The 22,398-nt window shown below is 45.5% G+C and overlaps 1 protein-coding gene across 1 annotated transcript in view; it reads left to right on the top strand.

Moving 5' to 3' along the window:
• adarb2 (adenosine deaminase RNA specific B2 (inactive)) overlaps positions 1-22,398 on the top strand; it is a 409,469-nt gene that overhangs the window by 267,710 nt on the left and 119,361 nt on the right. The window contains exons 5-6 of the mRNA XM_085987599.1: positions 18,059-18,210; positions 22,072-22,240. Coding sequence (XP_085843725.1) covers positions 18,059-18,210; positions 22,072-22,240 — 321 coding nt within the window. The remainder of the gene's footprint in view (positions 1-18,058; positions 18,211-22,071; positions 22,241-22,398) is intronic.

The raw sequence follows: 22,398 nt of genomic DNA, 5'->3' as shown, positions 1-22,398 counted from the left end.
AAGTACATCAAGTACGATTACACAGATCCATGTTTGCATACAACAAAGATAAATTTGCCTCAGACATCTATTCCAAATCTGTATCTTAAATAAACTGCTGTTCAGCTTGTAGTTACGGAGGATAATCTCAGAGTTGACCACACGGGTATACTATGCTGCAATTTTTTCTGCCTTAACTGAACATTCAATCCAAACATCTGAACCTCTTTTGGGCTTTCAACTAATGGTTTGGGCAGTACCTCAGCCCAGTGGTAGCACTCGCACCTCTGAGTCAGAAGGTTGTCCCATTCCAGAGGTTTGATCACATAATCTTGGTTGACACTTCACTGCAGTACTACAGGAGTACTGCAGTGTCAGAGGTGCCGTCTTTTTGGCTTTACCTTTGGATGAAATCTATTTCAAATTTTCACTTGCAGTGCTCACAGAAAACCCTCTGTTTATAGTCACTCAATTGATTGCCACACTTAAACATTTGACTTTCCATTGTTTCAATGTGCCTCTTGGATGAGCAATTTGGTCAGTTAAGAAAAAGATAAACCTTGACTTGCGCAGCAGCTTAGATGACGGTCTTTCATTTCTTGAAGTTGGATTCAAATCCAACCCAGACGGATGGGGTAAAAATGTCCTCTGCCTGCTAGCCAGAGATGGTTTACGTGAAGTGAGTCTCAACCCAGCACAACACTGGCATTGATTGATCACTCAAAGGGGTATAATTTTATCTTGGGTGACAGTGCACAACGAGCGATTGCTGTTTGTGGGCCTTTGCTGTGCGCAAATTGACTGCTGCGTTTCCTATATTACATCACTTCAAAAGTACTCGATTGGCTGTAAAGCGCTTTGGGACATCCTGAGGTAGTGGTAGGTGCTATATAAATGTAAGTTCTTTACCTAGAGGCAGCAGGGGTGCTTTTTGTATTCAAAGTCTTTTTATCAAATCAAAAGTTTTCTTCGGACATTTTCCCAATTATACCTTCCTAGCTCTGCGATTAACAAAAGCAGAGATACGTTCAAATGGTAATGACATATTTGTGCTGAAGTTTACCCACAACCTTTTTTCTCATGTCGGGAGCGTCCCTGCAGATCAACGTGGGTTCTGCAGATGCAAGATATTGCAGCAGATTTGTTTATAGGGTTGAGGGGCGGGGTGGGGACTGATCTATTATGTCGCAGCTTTTGACATTCTCCCAGCAGTCTCTTGTATAATTGTTTACTGCAATCTGTTGTTCAAATAAGGCCATTATCGCCTTGCTGCCAAGTCACATACTTTCCCTGCAGGAACGCTGCAGAAATAATGCGCAACCTGCAGTCTGGAAAGTCCACTGCCCAACTGGAGGGGCGTAATTGGTTGCACTTATTCCGTCTCATAGCTCAAAGTAACGGTGCTGTTAAGTTGCAGTGTGTACACTTGCAGCTGTTGTCAACATTCCTTGGGTGCCTCAAGGTTAAGGAAGTGTACCACATCAGGGAATGCGAGTGTCTGGCAGTCTTCATTTGCATAATCCATTACAGATCAAATAAGGTAGCAGGGATGGGATCAGTTAGTATGTTCAGAGTTGGGGGGGAGGGGGGAGGGAGGGGAACGGATTCCAGTCAGTAGGAGGGAGCAACGTTACATCAAACCTTGTATTCAAACTCAGAGTTGGTGCAATTGATTCTCAAGAACTGAAACCAGCCAGTTGAAGTCAATTTCTGAATGGGCCACTCTTTCTAAATAACAGCACAAATTCTAAGGTGTTTACATTATCTCGGGGTGTGCATTTCCAGAGGCAGCACCTCAGTACAGTGACTCGCTGGCCATGGTCCTCGGAGGTTGCCCAACTCTCCCTCCAGGTTTCAAATAGTTGCTCATGCACAGGAACAGCCACAACCTCTGCAAGCATCTCAGCTGGGAGGCAATGACTATCTCCAACAAGCGAGAGTCTAACCACCTCCCCTTCACTTTCAATGGTGTGGAGATGCCGGTGTTGGACTGGGGTGGACAAATGTAAGAAGCCACACAACACCAGGTTATAGTCCAACAGCTTTATTTGAAATCACAAGCTTTCGGAGCACTGCTCCTTCATCAGGTGAAGTGGAGAGATGCATAAAGACACAGCTTATATAGTCAGAGAATAATGCCATATGATTACAGGTAATCTTTCTAACTGCCATTTATCACACCTCGGCAGAGAGATAATCACAGCAATCAAAGGTGTGAATGGTGTCCAAACAGGTTAGTCAGGAAAACATTACATCAAAGAACAATGAGGTGGGGTCACAAGGGGTCAAATGTTGCAGATGCTGGGGTCTGTATGAAAAACAAAAAACAGACAAAAAAACTTTTTTTTGCTGGAAATCACAGCAGGTCCGGCCGCATCTGTGTAGAGAGAACAAGCCAACGACGACTCGAGCCTGGGTGACCCTACGCCAGGTGGGGTTACATGTACCATGACATGAACCCAAGATCCCGGTTGAGGCCGTCCTCATGAGTGCGGAACTTGGCTATCAGTTTCTGCTCGATGATTTTGCGTTGTCGTGTGTCTCGAAGGCCGCCTTGGAGAATGCTTACCCGAAGATTGGAGGCTGAATGTCCTTGACTGCTGAAGTGTTCCCCGACTGGGAGGGAACACTCCTGCCTGGCGATTGTTGCGCGGTGTCCGTTCATCCGTTGTCGCAGTGTCTGCATGGTCTCACCGATGTACCATGCTCCGGGGCATCCTTTCCTGCAACGTATGAGGTAGACAACGTTGGCTGAGTCACATGAGTATGTACCATGTACCTGGTGGGTGGTGTCCTCACGTGTGATGATGGTATCTGTGTTGATGATCTGGCATGTCTTGCAGAGGTTGCCGTGGCAGGGTTGTGTGGTGTCGTGGTCGCTGTTCTCCTGAAAGCTGGGTAATTTGCTGCGAACGATGGTCTGTTTGAGGTTAGGTGGCTGTTTGAAGGCGAGTAGTGGAGGCGTGGGGATGGCCTTAGCGAGGTGTTCGTCGTCATCGATGACATGTTGAAGGCTGCGAAGAACATGGTGTAGTTTCTCCGCTCCGGGGAAGTACTGGACGATGAAGGGTACTCTGTTGGTTGTGTCCCGTGTTTGTCTTCTGAGGAGGTCTATACGATTTTTCGCTGTGGCCCGTCAGAACTGTTGATCGACAAGTCGAGTGTCATACCCCATTCTTACGAGGGCGTCTTTCAGCGTCTGTAGGTGTCCATCGCGTTCCTCCTCGTCTGAGCAGATCCTGTGTATTCGCAGGGCTTGTCCATAGGGGATGGCTTCTTTAACGTGGCTAGGGTGGAAGCTGGAGAAGTGGAGCATCCTGAGGTTGTCCGTGGGCTTGCGGTAGAGTGAAGTGCTGAGGTGTCCATCTTTGATGGAGATTCGTGTGTCACTTTCAATGGCATAACCATCGCTGAATCCCCCACCATCAACATCCTGGGGGGTCACCATTGACCAGAAACTTAACTGGACCAGTCACATAAATACTGTAGCTACAAGAGCAGGTCAGAGGCTAGGTATTCTGCAGTGAGTGTCTCACCTCCTGACTCCCCAAAGCCTTTCCACCATCTACAAGGCACAGGTCAGGAGTGTGATGGAATACTCTCCACTTGCCTGGATGAGTGCAGCTCCAACAACACTCAAGAAGCTCGACACCATCCAGGACAAAGCAGCCCGCTTGATTGGCACCCCATCCACCACCTTAAACATTCACTCCCTCCACCACCGGCGTACCGTGGCTGCAATGTGTACCATCTACAAGATGCACTGCAGAAACTTGCCAAGGCTTCTTCGGCAGCACCTCCCAAACCCGCCACCTCTTCCACTTAGAAGGACAAGGGCAGCAGGCGCATGGGAACACCACCACCTCCAAGTTCCCCTCCAAGTCACACATCATCCTGACTTAGAAGTATATCGCCAATCCTTCATCATCGCTGGGTCAAAATCCTGGAACTCCCTCCCTAACAGCACTGTGGGAGTACCTTCACCACACGGACTGCAGCAGTTCAAGAAGGCAGCTCACCGCCACCTTCTCAAGGGCAATTAGGGATGGGCAATAAATGCTGGCATTGCCAGCGAAGCCCACATCCCATAAACGAATTTTTTAAAAAGAGCCAGAGGAGACATGAGGAAAAACTATTTTACGTAATGAGTGGTTAGGCTTTGGAATGCCCTGCCTGATAGGATGGTGGATACAGATTCAATAGTAACCTTCAAAAGGGAAATGGATAAATATTTGAAGGAGAAAAAATTGCAGGGTTATGGGGAAAGAGCGGGGGCGTGGGAGTAACTGGATTGCTCTTTGAAAGAGCCGGCACAGACTCGATGGGCCAAATGGCTGCCGTCTGTGCTGTACTATTCTATGAATCTATGGATCTATGATTGGGCCAAATGGCTTGTTTCTGTGCTGTATATTCTATGTAATTCTATGTAATACAGAATTACATAGAATATAGTTTGTGGTGGAGGGGTAGATTTTGAACCCTGAGGCAGGGGCGGTGATCAAGCAGACTGCTTTTTGTTCGATGACATTGAGCTTCTTGAGTTTTGTTGCAGCTGCACTCATCCAGGGGAGTCGTACGTTTTCCGTCATTCTCCTAACTTGAGCCTTGTAGATGGTAGAGAGGATTTGAAGGGTGAGGAGGTGAGCCACTTGTCACAGAGTCACCGGCTTCTGCCCCGTTCTTGTATCTGTGGTGTTGTGAAAGCTAAGAGCAGCTAAGAGGATGAAACATGGAAAAGCCCCTGGTTCGGATGGAATACCACCAGAGGTCTACGATTGTAGGTGGGAAGCTCCATCAGTGCAGCTCCATTCACATTTTCAGTTCATTTCAGATGGTATACTCCTTTACGATCTTGAAGATTTAATCAATGTTGCTGTTACAACTCAAGCCATCTCCCAAATCTCTTTTATTAGGGCCTATTACAAAAGCAGCTTCCTGAAGCAGGCCTGTGCATTTTATCAGCCAAAAATTAACCTTGCGTGTACAGTGAATGGGATGTAGCGTGCCTCAAGGTTAACAATCTACTCTTTGGGTTTTATAAGATAGTGTATGCTCCTGGGAGTAAATACAGCTGTATTCATCTTTAGCACTCCCAGCAAAGAGGTATGCACAGGCCTGCCTATGCCTGGAGCACTAAAGATGAAAATTTATCCTGATTTCTCTGACAATTAGAACTCCGACCTTTGATGCTTTCTTGCACAGGAACCTACCTTTGTGCTCATAGAGTTCTTATCACGCTGCCATCACCTGGAAGTGTGGTTTATCCAAGTGAACTAAGTGAAGTGAAGTGAGCAGTGATTTCAAGTCCTTTATTCCAAAAGAAGACTTTCTTGTCATAGGTTCAAATTTTGAAACACTGCCATCTTCCTCGCAGGATGCCCCTCCCCATAGGGCAACCTTTACAGATATTGGGCCAGATATTGCTGGGATTATAATGACTCATGAACGGCGCTCGCCATTATTGGCCCAGAAATTCGGGTCGGAGGCTTCCCGCGGGTGCAAGCCCCCGACCTGCACTTACCTAGCGCGCCGGCCGTTGAGCTGTGGGCCCCCGTGGAATTCCGATCCTGGGCCTGCTCCAACTGACGGCGCGCGGTGCTTGCATATCCCAGGGGCGCAGTTCGTTCAATGCGTCCCCTGGGATCACGTGGGCCATGGGGAGCCAATCGGAGCAGGGAATGCTCCATTCATAAGTTTGGCAGGAAGAGTTGTCAAAACTTAGAAATACTCAGGGGCCCCAAAACATCACTAAATCTTCAAATAAATTTTTTTAAAACATCACATTTTTTAAATAAGCTATAAATTACATGAAATAACTATTTTAAACAATAATTTAAATTTTTGAAAAAAATAATTTTATTTTCTAACGGGGCTAAAAATAAACTTACCTTTCTTTAAAGTATTTAAAAATAATAAACCTGTGGAAAAAATGTTTTAATTTTAATTAATTCACCGCTTACCTTGTAAAAAGCAGGCCTTACGACTGCTTTTTAAATGTGTAACTCCTGGAGACTTACCCTCCCGGGAAAACCTGCAAAAAAAACCTAAGTTCGATGCACACGCGCAGCCTCTCCTGCGCATGCGTTCGAACTCTGAGCCCCTTCTTTCAGGGGAACGGAAGTTCCGGTTTCCCACGCATGCGCAGTGCATGCAGGAAACTGGCACTTCCATTGGGCTTAGAAACATAGAAGATAGGAGCAGGAGTAGGCCATTCGGTCCCTCGAGCCTGCTGCGCCATTCAATGAGATCATGGCTGATCATCCAAATTCAGTACCCTGTCCCTGCCTTCTCCCCATATCCCTTGATCCCTTTAGCCTTAAGAAATATATCCAACTCCTTCTTGAATATATTTAATTAACTGGCCTCCACCGCCCTCTGTGGCAGAGAATTCCACAGGTTCACCACTCTCTGGGTGAAGAAATTCCTCCTCATCTCAGTCCTAAGTGGCTTAGCCCTTATCCTTAGATTATGACCCGTGGTTCTGGACTCCCCGGCCATCGGGAACATCCTTCCTGCATCTAGTCTGTCCAGGCCTAACAGAATTTTATAGGTTTCGATGAGATCCCCTCTCAATCTTCTAAACTCCAGTGAGTATAAGCCCAATCAACACAATCTCTCCTCATACGTCATTCCTGCCATCCCAGGTATCAGCCTGGTGAATCTTCGCTGCACTCCTTCCATGGCAAGAACATCCTTCCTCAGATAAGGCGACCAAAACTGCACATAATACTCAAGGTGCAGTCTCACCAAGGCCCTGTACAACTGCAGCAAGACATCCTTGTTCCTGTACTCGAACCATCTCGCTACGAAGGCCAACATACCATTTGCCTTCTTAACCGTCTGCTGCACCTGCATGCTTACCTTCAGCGACTGGTGCACAAGAACACCCAGGTCTCTTTGCACTTCCCCTTCTCCCAATCTATTGCCATTCAAATAATAATCTGCCTTCCTGTTTTTGCCACCAAAGTGGATAATCTCACATTTATCCACATTATAGTGCATTTGCCATGTTTCTGCCCAATCACACAACCTGTCCAAGTCGTACTGGAGTTTCACGACATCCTCCTCACAGCACACCCTCCCACCCAGCTTTGTGTCGTCTGCAAATTTGGAGATATTACATCCAATTCCCTCGTCCAGATCATTAATATATATTGTGAACAGCTGGGGTCCTAGGACCGATCCCTGCAGAACCCCACTAGTCACTGCCTGCCACTCGGAAAACGACCCATTTATTCCAACTCTTTGCTTTCTATCTGCCAACCTGTTCTCTATCCAAGTCAATACCTTGCCCCCAATCCCATGTGCTTTAATTTTGCACGCTAATCTCTTATGCGGGACCTTATCGAAAGCCTTCTGAAAGTCCAAATACATCACATCCACTGGTTCTCCCTTATCTATTTTACCAGTTACATCCTCAAAAAATTCCAGTAGATTAGTCAAGCACGATTTACCTTTTGTAAATCCATGTTGACTTTGTCCGATCCTGTCACTGTTTTCCAAGTGCTCTGCTATTACATCTTTTATAATGGACTCTAGCATTTTCCCCACCACCGATGTCAGGCTTACCGGTCTATAATTCCCTGCTTTTTCTCTACCACCTTTTTTGAATAGTGGGGTAACATTAGCTACCCTCCAATCCATGGGTACTGTTCCAGAGTCTATCGAGTTCTGGAAGATGACCAGCAATGCATCTACTATCTCCAGGGCCACTTCCTTAAGTACCCTAGGATGTAGATTATCAGGCTCTGGGGATTTATCGGCCTTCAATCCAGTCAACTTCCCCAACACCATTTCCTTACAAATACTGATTTCTTTCAGTTCCTCCCTCTCATTAGTCCCTATGTTCCCCGACATCTCTGGGAGGTTATTTGTGTCCTCCTTTGTGAAGACAGAACCAAAATATGCATTTAATTGGTCTGCCATTTCTTTGTTCCCCATTATAAATTCCCCTGATTCTGACTGTAAGGGACCTATGCTTGACTTCACCAATCTTTTTCTCTTCACATATCTATAAAAGCTTTTACAGTCAGTTTTTATGTTCCCTGCCAGCTTACTTTCACAATCTATTTCCCCCCTCTTAATTACTCCCTTGGTCCTCCTTTGCTGAATCCTAAACTGCTCCCAATCCTTAGGTTTGCTGCTTTTTTTGGCCAATTTATATGTCCTCTCTTTGGATCTTATGTTATACCTAATTTCCCTTGTTAGCCACGGTTGAGTCACCTTTTTTGATTTATTTTTATGCCAGACTGGGATAAACAAATTCTGTAGTTCATTCATGCGATCTTTCAATGTTTTCCATTGCCTATCCACCGTCAACCCTTGAGTGACATTACCCAATCAATCGTACCCAACTCGCATCTCATACCATCATAGTTCCCTTTATTTAAATTCAGGACGTTAGTCTCTGAGTCAACTACTTCACTCTCCATCTTAATGAAGAATTCTATCATATTATGATCGCTCCGACCCAAGGGGCCTCACACAACAAGATTGCTAATTAATCCTTTCTCATTGCATAATACCCAGTCTAAGATGGCCTGATCCCTAGTTGGTTCCTTGACATATTGGTCCAGGAAACCATCCCGTATACACTCCAGGAATTCCTCCTCCACAGTATTGTTACTAATTTGGTTAGCCCAATCTATATGTAGATTAAAGTCACCCATGATGACTGCTGTGCCCTTATTGCACGCTTCTCTAATTTCCCTTTTAAAGCCATCCCCAACCTCTGCATTACTGTTTGGGGGTCTATACACCACTCCCACTAATGTTTTCTGCCCCTTGGTATTTCTCAGTTCTACCCATACAGATTCCACATCGTCAGAGCCAATATCTTTCCTTACAATTGTGTTAATTCCTTCTTTAACCAGCAATGCTACCCCACCTCCTTTTCCTTTTTGCCTATCTTTCCTGAATATTGAATACCCCTGTATGTTGAGTTCCCAGCCTTGGTCACCCTGGAGCCATGTTTCCGTAATCCCAATCATATCATATTCATTTACCTCTATTTGCACTGCTAATTCATCCACCTTATTACGAATGCTCCTCACATTAAGACACAAAGCCTTCAGGCTTGTTTTTTTAATGCTCTTAGAACTTTTAGAATTATTTACCCCATGCGTACTCACCCGTGGAGACCCGAATTTCTGGGCCAATATTAATTCTTTAAAAATCCTTCCTGCAGAGTAAAAGAGAAATGCCATGAGTTCCGATTCTGTACAGAGCCGATAAAACCCCCTTCTCACCATGAGGCTCCCCATTGAGCTTAATGGCGATCATGAAATACCACCACAGGTCTACAATTGTAGGTGGGAAGCTCCATCCATGCAGCTCCATTTACAACATTAATATAAATTATTCCCACCACAGCCATTTAGGGCTAGTAATTAATGCCATAGAGGACCCTGTTAATGATGTGATTTATGGTCCTGACGAGACACTCAACCTTGGAGGCCCAGAAAAGGAACAATGAAGCTGTGGAGTCTCACTCTAGCAGGTAGTGAATTGTTCCGAGAGGTTTTTAAAATTTTCTGTCTTGCCAGTATTTTTGTACCAGTCTTGCCAACCACACTCCTGTCCATGTCGGAAGGCAATCATTCTCAGGACGCAAAGCTTTATAGACACTCAGAAGAAGGTCATTCATTCAAATGCAAATTAGATGCATTTCTTTCATTTGGGAATACAGTATAAGAGTAACCTGGGAAATGACATTTGGTAAGTGTAGCATACTTGAGAGGATAACGGTGATTTTGGACCTTTGCACCCCGTTATTTACGGGGAAGGTGCAGGGGAGTGCCGTAACATGGGAGAAACCCGGCAAGGCTGAGGGAGCACGGAGGTCCAGCCAAATTTAATGGCAGGGCCTCATTATAATGTTTTTCTTCGGTTTCCCGCCTGCCAACCAGCCAAACTGACAGGCTTACCGGGTGGGAGGCCACAGCCAGGGAACCTTGGGGACCATCCCCGGCAATTGGATCGCAGCAAATCAGGGGTTGAAAGCAGGGGGTCGCCAATTGCGGTGGGGGGGAGAGATGCCGTGATCAGCAGAGAGGAATCCGAAGGCTTCCTAGAGGGAGGGGCGGGGCACGCGGAGGGGGGGAGCGCTCCTGTTCCACCTGGCCCACAAGGAGTGCCATATAAAGCACCTACCTTGTGGAGCCGGCTGCTCCCGCCACACTTTCGCTGCCTGGTTTTCTGAGCCCTGGGAAACCCGGGTGGCAGCAGTTATATTTAAATTGGGGTCCCAGTCGCACTGTAGGAGCTTGACTTAAATATGTTAATGAAGTGCCCCACCGCTCCAAGACGGGACACTTGCACGCCTTGCTACCCGCTGCCATGAAAACGGCAATAAGCACATACGTGGCGGGTGATATATTTCCCATTTTTTATGGATTAACCCCCCTCCCCAACCTCCTCGCACTTGTTGTGGGTGGGGAGCTTAATATTGAGGCCATGGATTCCAGAGCTCTCCACCACTGGGGTTTCCCTCCTGCCATCTCTCGGTCTGTTGCAGACTAATTGATATTGATTGCTACGATTAGTCAACAACTCCATTGTCAATGTATCATGTGACTACCAGGACGGTCGAAGGCGAACGAGATGGACCTTGGTCTTTTTTCATCTAACAATTCCTATGTTCCTATGAAAGCCATGCCATGGCGTACCCACTGGGTGTTCCACTATTCCTGATCATGATGGATGGGATGGCTGGTTCTATACTTCATAGGTCAAGAATGTTTGCACATTTCACGCAGCTAACCTTCCATTTAGTCATTAACTTCTCAAGGACCAATACGGCAATTCCCAAACACAGCTGGGTTTCAATGTCCTCTTTTACTTGTTCTTTTTACTTTTGTTCTTTATTTTCCATTCTGACTTTTTTTTCTCTCACTCTTAATCCACTTTTTCTTTTCCCTCTCTATTTTTCTTTCTGTCTCTACATATTTTGTTTGACTCTAATTTACTCTATTTCCATCTCCATCGTTCTCTCTGTTTCTTTCTCTATCCCTTTTCTTTCATTGGTTAAGGAGCCTTAAAAAAACATCTCCATCCGCCCAATGTAAGAACGGAATGGTTCGCGAGCTCGGTCATACATGCCGAGGCTTCCGATGAATCCCGTAGGTGCGGCCATGATTGTCCCGATCCCGTTGAACAGTGACTCAGCACGCTACCTGTGTACCTGTGAGAATCAACACCGCTGTTGCTGTGTATACATACACGCGAAGGCAAAGCACAGACACGTCTGCATCAGCATTAACAGTAAAACATCGCAAAAATTCAGTTTAAGTGTCACAAATTCACCTTAAACTTTTCCATACTGCGTCCTTCCATGATCCCTAAAAATGGCTTTGGGATGTAATTCTCGTCGCCAAAAATGCAATATATGTGGGTAGAACAAATAAAGGACAGAGACAGGATGAGTTGCTAGTCCATGTGCTTGTTTACTCAGCCAGAGCGAACTGAGCATGCTCATACTAAACCATGTGACAAACCATGTGATAATACATTACACACATCAAGAGCAAAAATTAAAATACTTCCACAAGAATGATTCATGGCACCTCATTCTCCTTTAGATCCCATAGAGTCCTGGGGGGGAGGGGGGGAATTGGGTAGCTTTGCGCCTCCCGTTAGCGCCGCTAACGCCTCCCGTGAAATTCAGCGGGAGGTTAGCAGTGGTGGTAGCCGGTAGCGCCCCGCGGCACTGCACCTCTGGCAATGACGTCACCGTCGTGCGCAGCGCCCCGCTCGTGCCCCGGCTGCAAACTTCAGTCGCACCCCCTGACCTAACACCGGACAATATGTCCGACAGGGTCAGTGTGGCGTTTTTGCAGCCGCGGTGGCGCAAATTAAGGGGCAGGTGCCGGGCGGACTTTTTTTTGGGCCGCCTGCCAGCACTTGCCCCCTTCTACTTCTTCACGCGGGGTGCCGGCCACGATTGGTTCGCCCGGCACTCCTTCACCACGCTGCCCACTGATCCAGCAGGGCCCTGGTGTGCGCTGCGCTAGGCCCCTCCCCTTTAATCAGGCGAGCGAGGCCTGCAGTACTACGGCGCTACGTGGCATCGCGATATTGAATGGTGGCGCCCCAAGAAGGAGGGGAACCGCTTCCAGTAGCGCCCCGCCTCCTGCTTGGAGCGCTACCACTCAATTTATGGTGCAGGGGTGCTAACTTTTTCAGGGCACTAAAAGTAGCGCAAGTTAGCGTCCCAAAGGGGGCACCACCGATTTTTTCCCCCTTGGTGTTTTTCTCACTGATGACAACTTTTCTCAGTCACAAGAAGTCCGTTTCCCTGTAGTTTCTGCTGATTCTGTACTGAAGTTACAGTGAAAGATTAGGGGAACCCCTGTGGAAAGTACTGGTGATTGTTCCTTTTTTTGGTCATTATAAAGCATATAGACAGGGGTCAGAACATAATATCATCAGTAAGTATCTAATTGATAACCAGTAGATCCATTTTGGAACATAAAGGTGAATATTGTGAAGAAAATCTCCCATCGTGGAGCCTCACTCCCCTGGAGCATGGATCAGAGAAGTGGGTGTTGTGGTCAGCATGCCCGATTCGTGGCGCTTCTGATTTTCTGTTAGGTAGCTTTAATGCCCAGAGAATCAGGAGCTCTGTGAGCCAGACACACTGACCTCCCCGGCAGATTCTTCAATCCACGCTCCCAGTGAGCACGGGCTCCATGTCGAAAGACTCGTCTCCCAAAATTTACCCTTAGGTGTAATCTGTTTGCAGTGCTCACAGAAAACCTTGGCTCATCTGGTTATAGCCACTGAATTGATTGCCACACTTAACCTTTTGACTTTCCATTGTTTCAATGCCCCTCGTGGACGAGCAATTTGGTTAGTTGAGAAAAAGCTAAAACCTGACTTGCGCAGCAGCTTTGATGACGGCCTTTCATTTCCGGGAGTTGGACTCCAAACCAACCCAGACTGATGGGATAAAAGTTTCCTCTGCCTGCTAGCCAGAGACGGTTTGTGTGAAGTGAGTCTCAACCCAGCACAAAACTGGCATTGATTGATCACTCAAAGGGATATAAATTCATCCTGGCTGATAGCTCACCACGGGCGATAGTGAAACGGCAACCCGTTTTACACTCTCTCCAATGTTACCTTCGAATGAAGTCAATGGAAAATTAAATCAAACGGAGTGCAAAACCGACTGCTGATTTGCTATCTCCCGTTTTGCGTTGCCGCTCCACAAGAATTTATACCCCAAATAGTGGCTTTGCTCAAAGAAGCCACAAGAATTGGCAATAATAAGAACATAAGAATTAGGAGCAGGAGTAAGCCATACGGCCCTTTGAGCCTGCCATTCAATAAGATCATGGCTGATCTTCTACCTCAACTCCACTTTCCTGCCCTATCTCCATATCCCTTGATTCCCCTAGACTCCAAAACTCTCTATCTAACTCAGCCTTGAATATACGCAATGACTCAACATCCACAGCCCTCTGGGACAGAGAATTCCAAAGATTCACAAGCCTCTGAGTGAAGAAATTCCTCCTCATCTCAGTCTTAAATGGCCGACCCCTTATCCTGATACTATGACCCCTAGTTCTAGACTCTCCAGCCAGGGGAAACAACCTCTCAGCATCTACCCTGTCAGTCCCCCTCAGAATCTTATATGTTTCAATGAGATCACCTCTCATTCTTCTAAACTCCAGAGAGCATGGATGAGTGCAGCTCCAACAACACTCAAGAAGCTCGACACCATCCAAGACAAAGCAGCCCGCTTGATTGGCACCCCATCCACCACCTTAAGCATTCACTCCCTCCACCACTGGTGTACCGTGGCTGCAGTGTGTACCATCTACAAGATGCACTGCAGCAATTTGCCAAGGCTTCTTCGGCAGCACCTCACAAACCCGTGAACTCTACCACCTAGAAGGACAAGGGCAGCAGGCACATAGGAACACCACCACCTCCAAGTTCCCCTCCAAGTCACACACCATTCCTTCATCGTCGCGGAGTCAAAATCCTGGAACTCCCTCCCTAACAGCACTGTGGGAGTACCTTCACCACATGGACTGCAGCGGTTCAAGAAGGGGGCTCACCACCACCTTCTCAAGGGCAACTAGGGGATGGGCAATAAATGCTGGCCTTGCCAGCGATGCCCACAACCCATGAACGAATAAAAAAAAAGTATAGACCCAAACTACTCAATCTCTCCTCATAGGACAACCCTCTCATCCCAGGGATCAGTCTAGTGAACTTTTGTTGCACTGCCTCTAAGGCATGTATGTTGCATGAGTGGGAAGTATTCTTCTAAAGTTAGGGCAGAGTAAAAAGAGCTTTACTTTGCACCTAGTAAAAATAATAAAACTTGCAACTGAACGTTGTTCAGATTTCTTTTCTTTAAGAAGTGGGTTCAATTTAGATGGAAATAAGCAATCAAGACACTACAGGAATAAAAAACATCTGAATCCAGCATGTTTGTTCTTTAAGTACTCCAACATCAGAAGGAAATAGCTAGGACAAAGATCTATCGTAGTTTGCATTTTAACCTGTCTGCAAGGAGTCAAATTGACTGTACAGCTGTAAAAGCCAACTAAAGCCTTCCGCCAAGCCAATATCAGACCTGGAGAGTTAGGCTTGATCCCAAATAGATTTGGTACTTTTCTAAACCTACAGATTGTAACCGCCAAAACGGGAGCCTCTCCAAACTAGGAAGGGTTATGCAAAATTAGAAAGTGCTCAATGGGTTAACACACAAATGGTACTTTTTGACTGAGTAATTTGGAATGTATGGAGATTCATTGCTCTCCTTACTTCATGGGTTTCACCGACTGCCGAGCTCCGCTCAGAAGAAATTACATTTAGCATGAGCTGATTTTTGCTATTCACATCAACAGGTTGTCTGAGCTAGCTGAGAAATCAGATCTTTAATGGTTTCTTCGCAGCGGCAATGGAAACGAAAGACACCACTGGATATTTTAAGCTAAGAAAAAGCTGTAATGGCAATAAAGTCAGGCGAGTTTTTTCAGCCTCTTTGGTGGGCACCTGTGTCACTTTACCATGACTAAGGGTCGCACTTTGGAGTATCCGAATAGACATTTCATAGAGTCATATAATGATACAGCACAGAAGGAGGCCATTCGGTCCATGGTGCCGGTACAGGTTCTTTGAAAGAGCTATCCAATTAGTCCCAATCCCCTGCTCTTTCCCCATAGCCCTGCAGAATGATTCAGCAACCCCACCAGACAGAATACACACAGAAAATGCTGGAAAAACTCAGCAGGTCAGGCAACATCCGTGGAGAGAAATTTGAGTTGACGTTTCGAGTCGAAACCCTTTTTCAAAACTGGAAAGGAAATAAAATAGATCGAAGGCAGGGCTGCGATCGAACAAAAGAAGTAAAAGAGACATTAAAAGGTATTCAAAACCAGACGAGATGGTAATAGGCCCGTGGAGACAAAAGACAGCTGAGATTAGGTGTGAAGTGTACTGGCAGGATAAGAGACAGCTGCCAGGTGGGAGAGAGAAAAAAAAGGAAAGGGGGGGGGGGGGGGAAGGAGGACCTAAAACAAAGGGGTGGAAAAAAATATAAGTAAAAAAGTAATAGGGGCTGAGGTTATGATCTGAAATTGTTGAACTCGATATTGAGTCCGGAAGGCTGCAAAGTGCCTAATCGGAAGAATACACACAGGCTTTTTAAAAAACTGGGCCCATTGTAATCAAACAAAGTGCCTTTTAAGGCTTTAAATAAACAAGACAGCAAAAGCATGGTCGGAGCAACAGTAACAAAGTTAAATACTCCGGAAAGGAAAATGAGCGACAAGCCTAATATTTTTAAAGCATTCTGATTAAATTGGATATTTTTTTGTGCGACGGTATCAAAGAAGGAACTATATTTCATTAATCTGACCGAAGAAAGCAGATAGAAGCGTGATCCAACACTGTGCACACTTAAGTGCTGAAAATGTTTTGAATTTTCTGCACTGGTGGTCAGCCCATCTCATCAATGTGGTAGTGTCCCTTTATTAGGAGCGTCCCTTTTTAGTAAAACCTATAAAGGATAATGCCTATCTCTGTCTGGCTCTCTGTGTGCACCAATAATGTAATTATCATCCCCAATCTAGATGAAAGCTTTTGAAGGGTTAGATAATAACGGCCCAGATTTTGAGGTGCTCATGAGGGCGAAACTGTCAGCGTTCACCGTCATTACTCCTCTGAAAGTGACAGCAACTTCTGGAGTCAGCGCATGCGCAGATAAACGTGGAGATCCAGAAGTTGCTGTCAGTGATTCTACGCTTCTCCACAGGTTGCACCATGGAACGTCACGGAGCCCACAATCAATTCAAATCACACTGAAATGTAGTTCCTGACCAAAACTTCCCGTATTACATTGGCATATCGCTGTTAAAAACCCCTGAAACAGTTATGCCTTGTTGAAAGAGGTGGAACTGGGTTTTTAGCAGCGTGTTGACTGCTGAACAACTGTACTGGCCCTGAAAAATTAATTTTATATTTGTGGATAGTCAAATTTTTCCATTAGTGTTATAAGAATTACATGGTTTTTAATACAATTATTTTTTTAAAGTTTGTTTATGCTATTTCAGCTTCTAGCTTAATCCTATGTGTATGTAAATTTGTGTAAATTTATAAAAAGTGAATTATAATCTGTGCATTTTACTTCCTGGTTTGCTGTCTGTGAGAATTCTTCAATGTGATTGGCTGCTTAGCCTGCTTGATGACATCACTGTTGCTGGGTGCTGCAGATTTGCTGGGTTTGGCGCCAGATTCAAACTAACATCGGGAGAAGTGAAATTCACACGACAGAGATCGCTAGATCTTTGTGGGCAGCTTTCTTTGAGGTCAGCGGCGAGCGCCGTCGCTTCACCGCTGAGCGCAAATTCCGGGCCAATAGATATTAAAAGAGGACGAAGTTAAGCTTTCAGAGAATTCAGATTTCAGGGGCCATCCAATGCTGCAGTTATATTGCAGGTACTATTTGAAAGAAGTGCAAAAGATTTTTACTGATCTGTGTATTGATATTAAAAGATAAAGACGGTCCAGCAGACTACCAGCGAACTAATTCAAATTTAGTTTTAGAGTTCAAAAGGGTCACTTTATACTGGTTGAAGTTACACTAAGGCCAGTGTGAAGCTCTAACTGTGTGTGGTGGTCTCATATCCAAAGCTGTATCCCGTACATGTGCCAGTTTGGCTCCAGTTATATGCCACATTTTGCATTGCTTTGAAGTCAATAGCTGCTTCACGATAATGCTAAGTGTGTTGTATATCTGCCCCAAAAGTGGAACTGCCTTACTTTTGTTATTGGCTTTCACTGGAACCCCGTCCATTCCAGAATCTCAGGTGTGCCTTACAGCTTTTTCTTAGTTTAAAAGATCCAGGAGAAATTGAAATATGTTCCTGGTAAACTGGTAACTTGCTGTTCTTCAGACTGCAGAAACTAAACCAAAAAAATAACTAGGCATCAGTTGGAATTTTCCTGTCCTAGTCTAGTTATAGTCAATGTAGCAAATTCAAAGATGGCGTCTTTATCATTACAGCTTAGCTTAATGGAATGTCCCATTAATGCATCAGCTTAGAAACCATCTAGGTTTTTCAATGAACGTGGACTGGACTAACCTTGTTGATTTAGTGTGAATTGCTTCATCATGTAAATACATTAATACCTGAAGAAAATACCACAAAATTCATTTTGTTTTTCAAGGAAAAAGGGGAAAATGACATCGTGAGCACCAATCGTCCAATTTGAAAATCAAATGCAGGAAATCCAATCCTTAGCACTTTCCTAATATTTTGGTTTGGCATTCTGCTCTGGAGAAAGGATTTGTGACAATTGAAGGGTTGAAAGCCCACAGAATATACTGAACGGGATATTTTTTAAAATAAATAGCAGGCTGCAGATAAATACAGTTGCAGCTACTCAGCAAGTTACACATTGTGCATACAGTGGCATTGTTTTCAAACTCCACAAAGATTATTACACAAACTGTAAGTTAAACAATTTAGATAAATTCCTCTTGCTGAGAACTGAATGCAGTTTGCTAATAGATAATTCGTTAAATTAATGCACTGATTTAATCTCTTTCTGTTTCCAAAAGTAAACAGCCAGATGACTGGGAACGATCAATTTTTGCTCACCAGAAAGAGGGAGGCTATAAGCTGAAAGAGAGCGTCCTTTTCCATCTATACATCAGCACACCTCCATGTGGAGACGCACGCCTGAACTCTCACCGAGAAGCAAGGGCAGAATGTAAGTGTAAACATGGTTTATCAGTGCGGGATATCCAGAGTCATTGTGTAATTCAGGAACAAATACAAGTCATATATAAAACACGCACAGTGGAAATACTGGAGTTGTACATCTATATATATAAAAGGATCCGTCCGTCTGTATGTCTGTCTGTCTGTATGTCTGTCTGTCTGTATGTCTGTCTGTATGTCTGTCTGTCCGCTATACACTCAAAAGTTATAGAGCGTACCTACACATATCTTATATCAAAAGAAAGCTTATGATAAGGGGAGTCTCATAGCCATATTTACTTTTTGGTCAGACAAAAATTGTTTGGACAGTATACAAAAAACGTTCAAAAATCCGCTCATTAGCGGTTGACCAATCCTACCGCTCATTAGTGTTGAGTGACGTGATGGTTGACCAATCCTACAGTTCAGTGACCTGATGGTTGACCAATCGGTGCATCACGGGGGGCGTTTCATTCCGTGTGTGGGCGGGACCTAATCCTGCAGCCTCCCGAAATGTAGCCGCCATTTTTTTCACTGCTTTTACTCAACAGCGAGGGGGGCAGCTGCGGCGGCCCGCCGGAGCGGGAGGTGAGTTGGGGTCACTCGGGCCGGGCCTGACAACCGCTCGGCCCGAGACACAGAGCGGGGGAGCGGCAGCGGCCGGCCGTCAACCGCGCGGCCCTGTAAACTGCTGTTTTACAAAAAAGCCTTGACAACGCCGGGCCCCCCCAGCTAGTTCCAATTATATAGTTACCAACCGCAGGCTTTTAAAACAAGCAGTCAGGGTCTCGGCCGCTACCTGGGCAGAAGCCCAAATGCTCACAAATTTCTGCTCTTTTAGAATCACTACACAATGCTCTGTGAGTTGCCACCTGGTCAGTCATACATTGAAACATCTAACATGCCCAGAGAGGTAACTCACAATGTATTGTGGGATAATTTAGGGACCTCATCAGCACCTGTCACTGTTGGCAGCTCTGATGTTGGAAAGCTGACTATGGAAACATTGGCCCAGAAATTCGGGTCGGGGGCTTCCCGCGGGTGTAAGTCCCCAACCTGCACTTACCTTGCGCGCCGGCAGTTGAGCTGTAGGGCCCCGTGGAATTCCGCTCCGGGGCCTGGCCCAGCTGCCGGCGTGCTGTGCTTGCGTGTCCCAGGGGCGTAGTTAGCGCGATGCGTCCCCTGGGATCACGTGAGCCATGGGCAGCCAATCGGAGAAGGGAAAAGCCCATTCATAAGATTGACAGGAAGACCTGTCTAAACTTATAAATACTACGGGCCCAAAATAGCACTAAACCTTCAAATAAATTTTTTAAAAAACATACTTTTTAAATAAACTATAAATTACATTAAATAACTATTTTAAACAATAATTTAAATTTTTGAAAAAAATAATTTTATATTATAACGGGGCTAAAAATAAACTTACCTTGCTTTAAAGTATTTAAAAATAATAAACCTGTGGAAAAAATGTTTTAATTTTAATTAATTCACCACTTACCTTGCAAAAAGCAGGCCTTATGCCTGCTTTTTAAATGTGTAAATCCTGCAGGCTTACCCTCCCGGGAAAACCTGCAAAAAAAACCTAAGTTCAAAGCACACGTGCAGCCTCCCCTGCGCGCAGGTTCGAACTCTGAACCTCTTCGTTCAGAGGATCGGAAGTGCCGGTTTCCCGCGCCTGCGCAGTGCATGCAGGAAACCCGCACTTCCATTCGGCCTACGGGTGAGTACCCCGTGCGTACTCACTTGGGGAGAGCCGAATTTCTGGGCCAATAACAGCAAGAACAACTTGCATTTATATATAAAGTAAGACTTGCATTTATATAGAGCCATTCACATCCTCAGGACATCACAAAGCAGTTCACAGCCAATTAAGTACTTTTTGAAGTGCAGTCAAAAAAAGCAAGCAAGCATTTATATCAAGATGTCCCAAAGCGCTTTCCAACCAATGAAGTACATTTTGAAGTGTAGTCACTGTTGTAATGTAGGAAACGCGCCAGCCAAATTGTGCACAGCAAGCTCCCACAAACAGGAATGAGGTAATGACCAGATAATCTGCATTTTAGTGATGTTGGTTGAGGGATAAATATTGGCCAGGACACTGGGAAAAAACTCCCCTGCTCTTCTTCAACTAGTTCTATGGGATCTATAACATCCATCAGAGAGGGCAGATGGGGCCTCAGTTTTAACATCTCCAAAAGACGGCACTTCCGACTTCCCCAGTACTGCACTGGAGTGTCAGCCTGGGTTATGTGCTCTAGTCCCTGGAGTGGAATGTTGTAAAGTATCTGATTCAAATATGGGTGATGATAGTTCATGCTGTGGTGAGAGGTATTCTTTACATGTACCTTGTAGACCACCAGGTTCTCTCTGCTCTATGAAGAGATCAAATGGGACAGAATGAGCCCATGAAACGTTCCTCTGTTTGGGAACGGTAGTACCCTCACATGCACTATTATGTGGTTGTGCACAATAAGTGTGTATAGGCACATGGACGTAACTTAAGAAAATCACAGAAGATATGATTAATATGGTACATACCATTTGATTTCTGCAGCTATCCAAATCAGCCTCCATCCCGATAAGTTTGCTCAATGGCTTTGTGGGTAGATTACATCGGAATTACAACATGGAAGCAAGCTCTTTGGCCCAAACAGTCTATGTTGATGTTTATCCTCCACACTTGCAGTAGTCCTAAGCAGCACTTGGTGGGGTCCTCGGACTTACAGATCGGGAAGTTTCCAAGCGAGGTCTGTGGTGTGTATTGAGTTGGCTGATCTCAGCTAAAGCAGCAGTTGTGGTTCCAAAGCTCACCTCATCGCCCCTGGCTAGGGAATAAAAAAGAGAATCAGCCAGGATCCCTGTTTCTGATCGCCTGCTGAAAAGTGCGCTTGTGCACAAATAGGAGCAGGCTTGGCTGTTGTAGCCTGCTGACACTCACCGTCTAGATTCACAGGTGAGCTCTGGCCATTTGGTCAATGCTGCAAGGCAGCCATTAGAAGCCAGTACCTTTAGAAGCCAAGGACAGAAAATTAAGGGAAGAAAGAATGATAGGAGTGAGTTGAATTGATCCCTTTGTAAATAGGTGGATCACACTAAAGTATTAGGGCCTGAAGTTCCTGTTGTTATTTCATTTTCTGTTGTTATATCTGGGAGGGGACTGCAGGGACATATGCAGGGCAGGGAAGCAGAACTTGGGCAGGATCCATTTCCACCGGTCGTCAATGCATCTGTTTTTGCTGTACAAGATATTTCGACAGCAAGCCTTTTCTCACTGCCCCATCCTTCTATGCTTCTGTCAGAAAGGATCAGGGGCTGCTGCAATGATGTCATCTGCTAACACTGTCACCAGTTCCACCTCCTTTGTTTAATATGCAAAGTACGCCAGCACATGCTCCAATCTCAGAGGCGAAGCCCACAATGCTGGCTTCCTAATGGCAATCGATCACAGAACAATCCCTTGCCATTAGGAACCCAGCTGCTGCACAGTGGACCTTGTTTATAATCTTCAGCCAGAATGCTCTGCCCTCATGAGACAGAGAAGCACGGTGTTGCTCCAAAATTCCCGGCACTCTATCCCCCTCCCTCCCACCACCATCCCCTCCCACCCACCCCACCCCCCTGCAAAAAGGGCCGATGTCCGTAGAGTGCTTTAAGTAGTGCAGCCAACCACCTCCTTTGTGCAAATCGCCTCATTCCCCAGGATTTGGGACGGTTAAGGGCCGGGGCAGATTGTCGCAGCTCCAGGGGAACAGAGATTCCAACCCTTCCAACCCGCCATCAGTTCCTTATTACCCGAGATAAATACTTCACCAATCTTTCCACTAAGCCTTTAAAGCATGGATTGAAGGCGGCGTTTTCTGTTTTCTAGTGCACCACAGTAGACCGTTGAACAGGAAAGTCCGGGGACATCTAAGAACGAAGATTGAATCCGGAGAAGGCACCATTCCAATCCGATCCTGCAACCCCATCCAGACGTGGGATGGAGTATTACAGGGAGAACAGCTGCTCACAATGTCCTGCACTGACAAGATTAACAGGTAAAGCAGACACACTTACACGCGGAAGGGAAACTGCAGGCTTCAAACAACTGCTGTTCAATACATTGACCTCCCCTCTGATAGCTGGTTCATTACACTAATTCACTTTTTCATTTCATCCACACAGCAAAAAAAAACAAGCAGTAGATTTGCTGTAA

This window comes from Somniosus microcephalus, chromosome 5 (genome assembly GCF_052327205.1).
Source record: "Somniosus microcephalus isolate GS21.2 chromosome 5, FLI_Smic_1.0, whole genome shotgun sequence".
Taxonomy (NCBI): domain Eukaryota; kingdom Metazoa; phylum Chordata; class Chondrichthyes; order Squaliformes; family Somniosidae; genus Somniosus; species Somniosus microcephalus.
The sequence above is the reverse complement of the archived record's forward strand: the minus strand, read 5'-3'. Positions and strand labels throughout refer to the sequence as shown.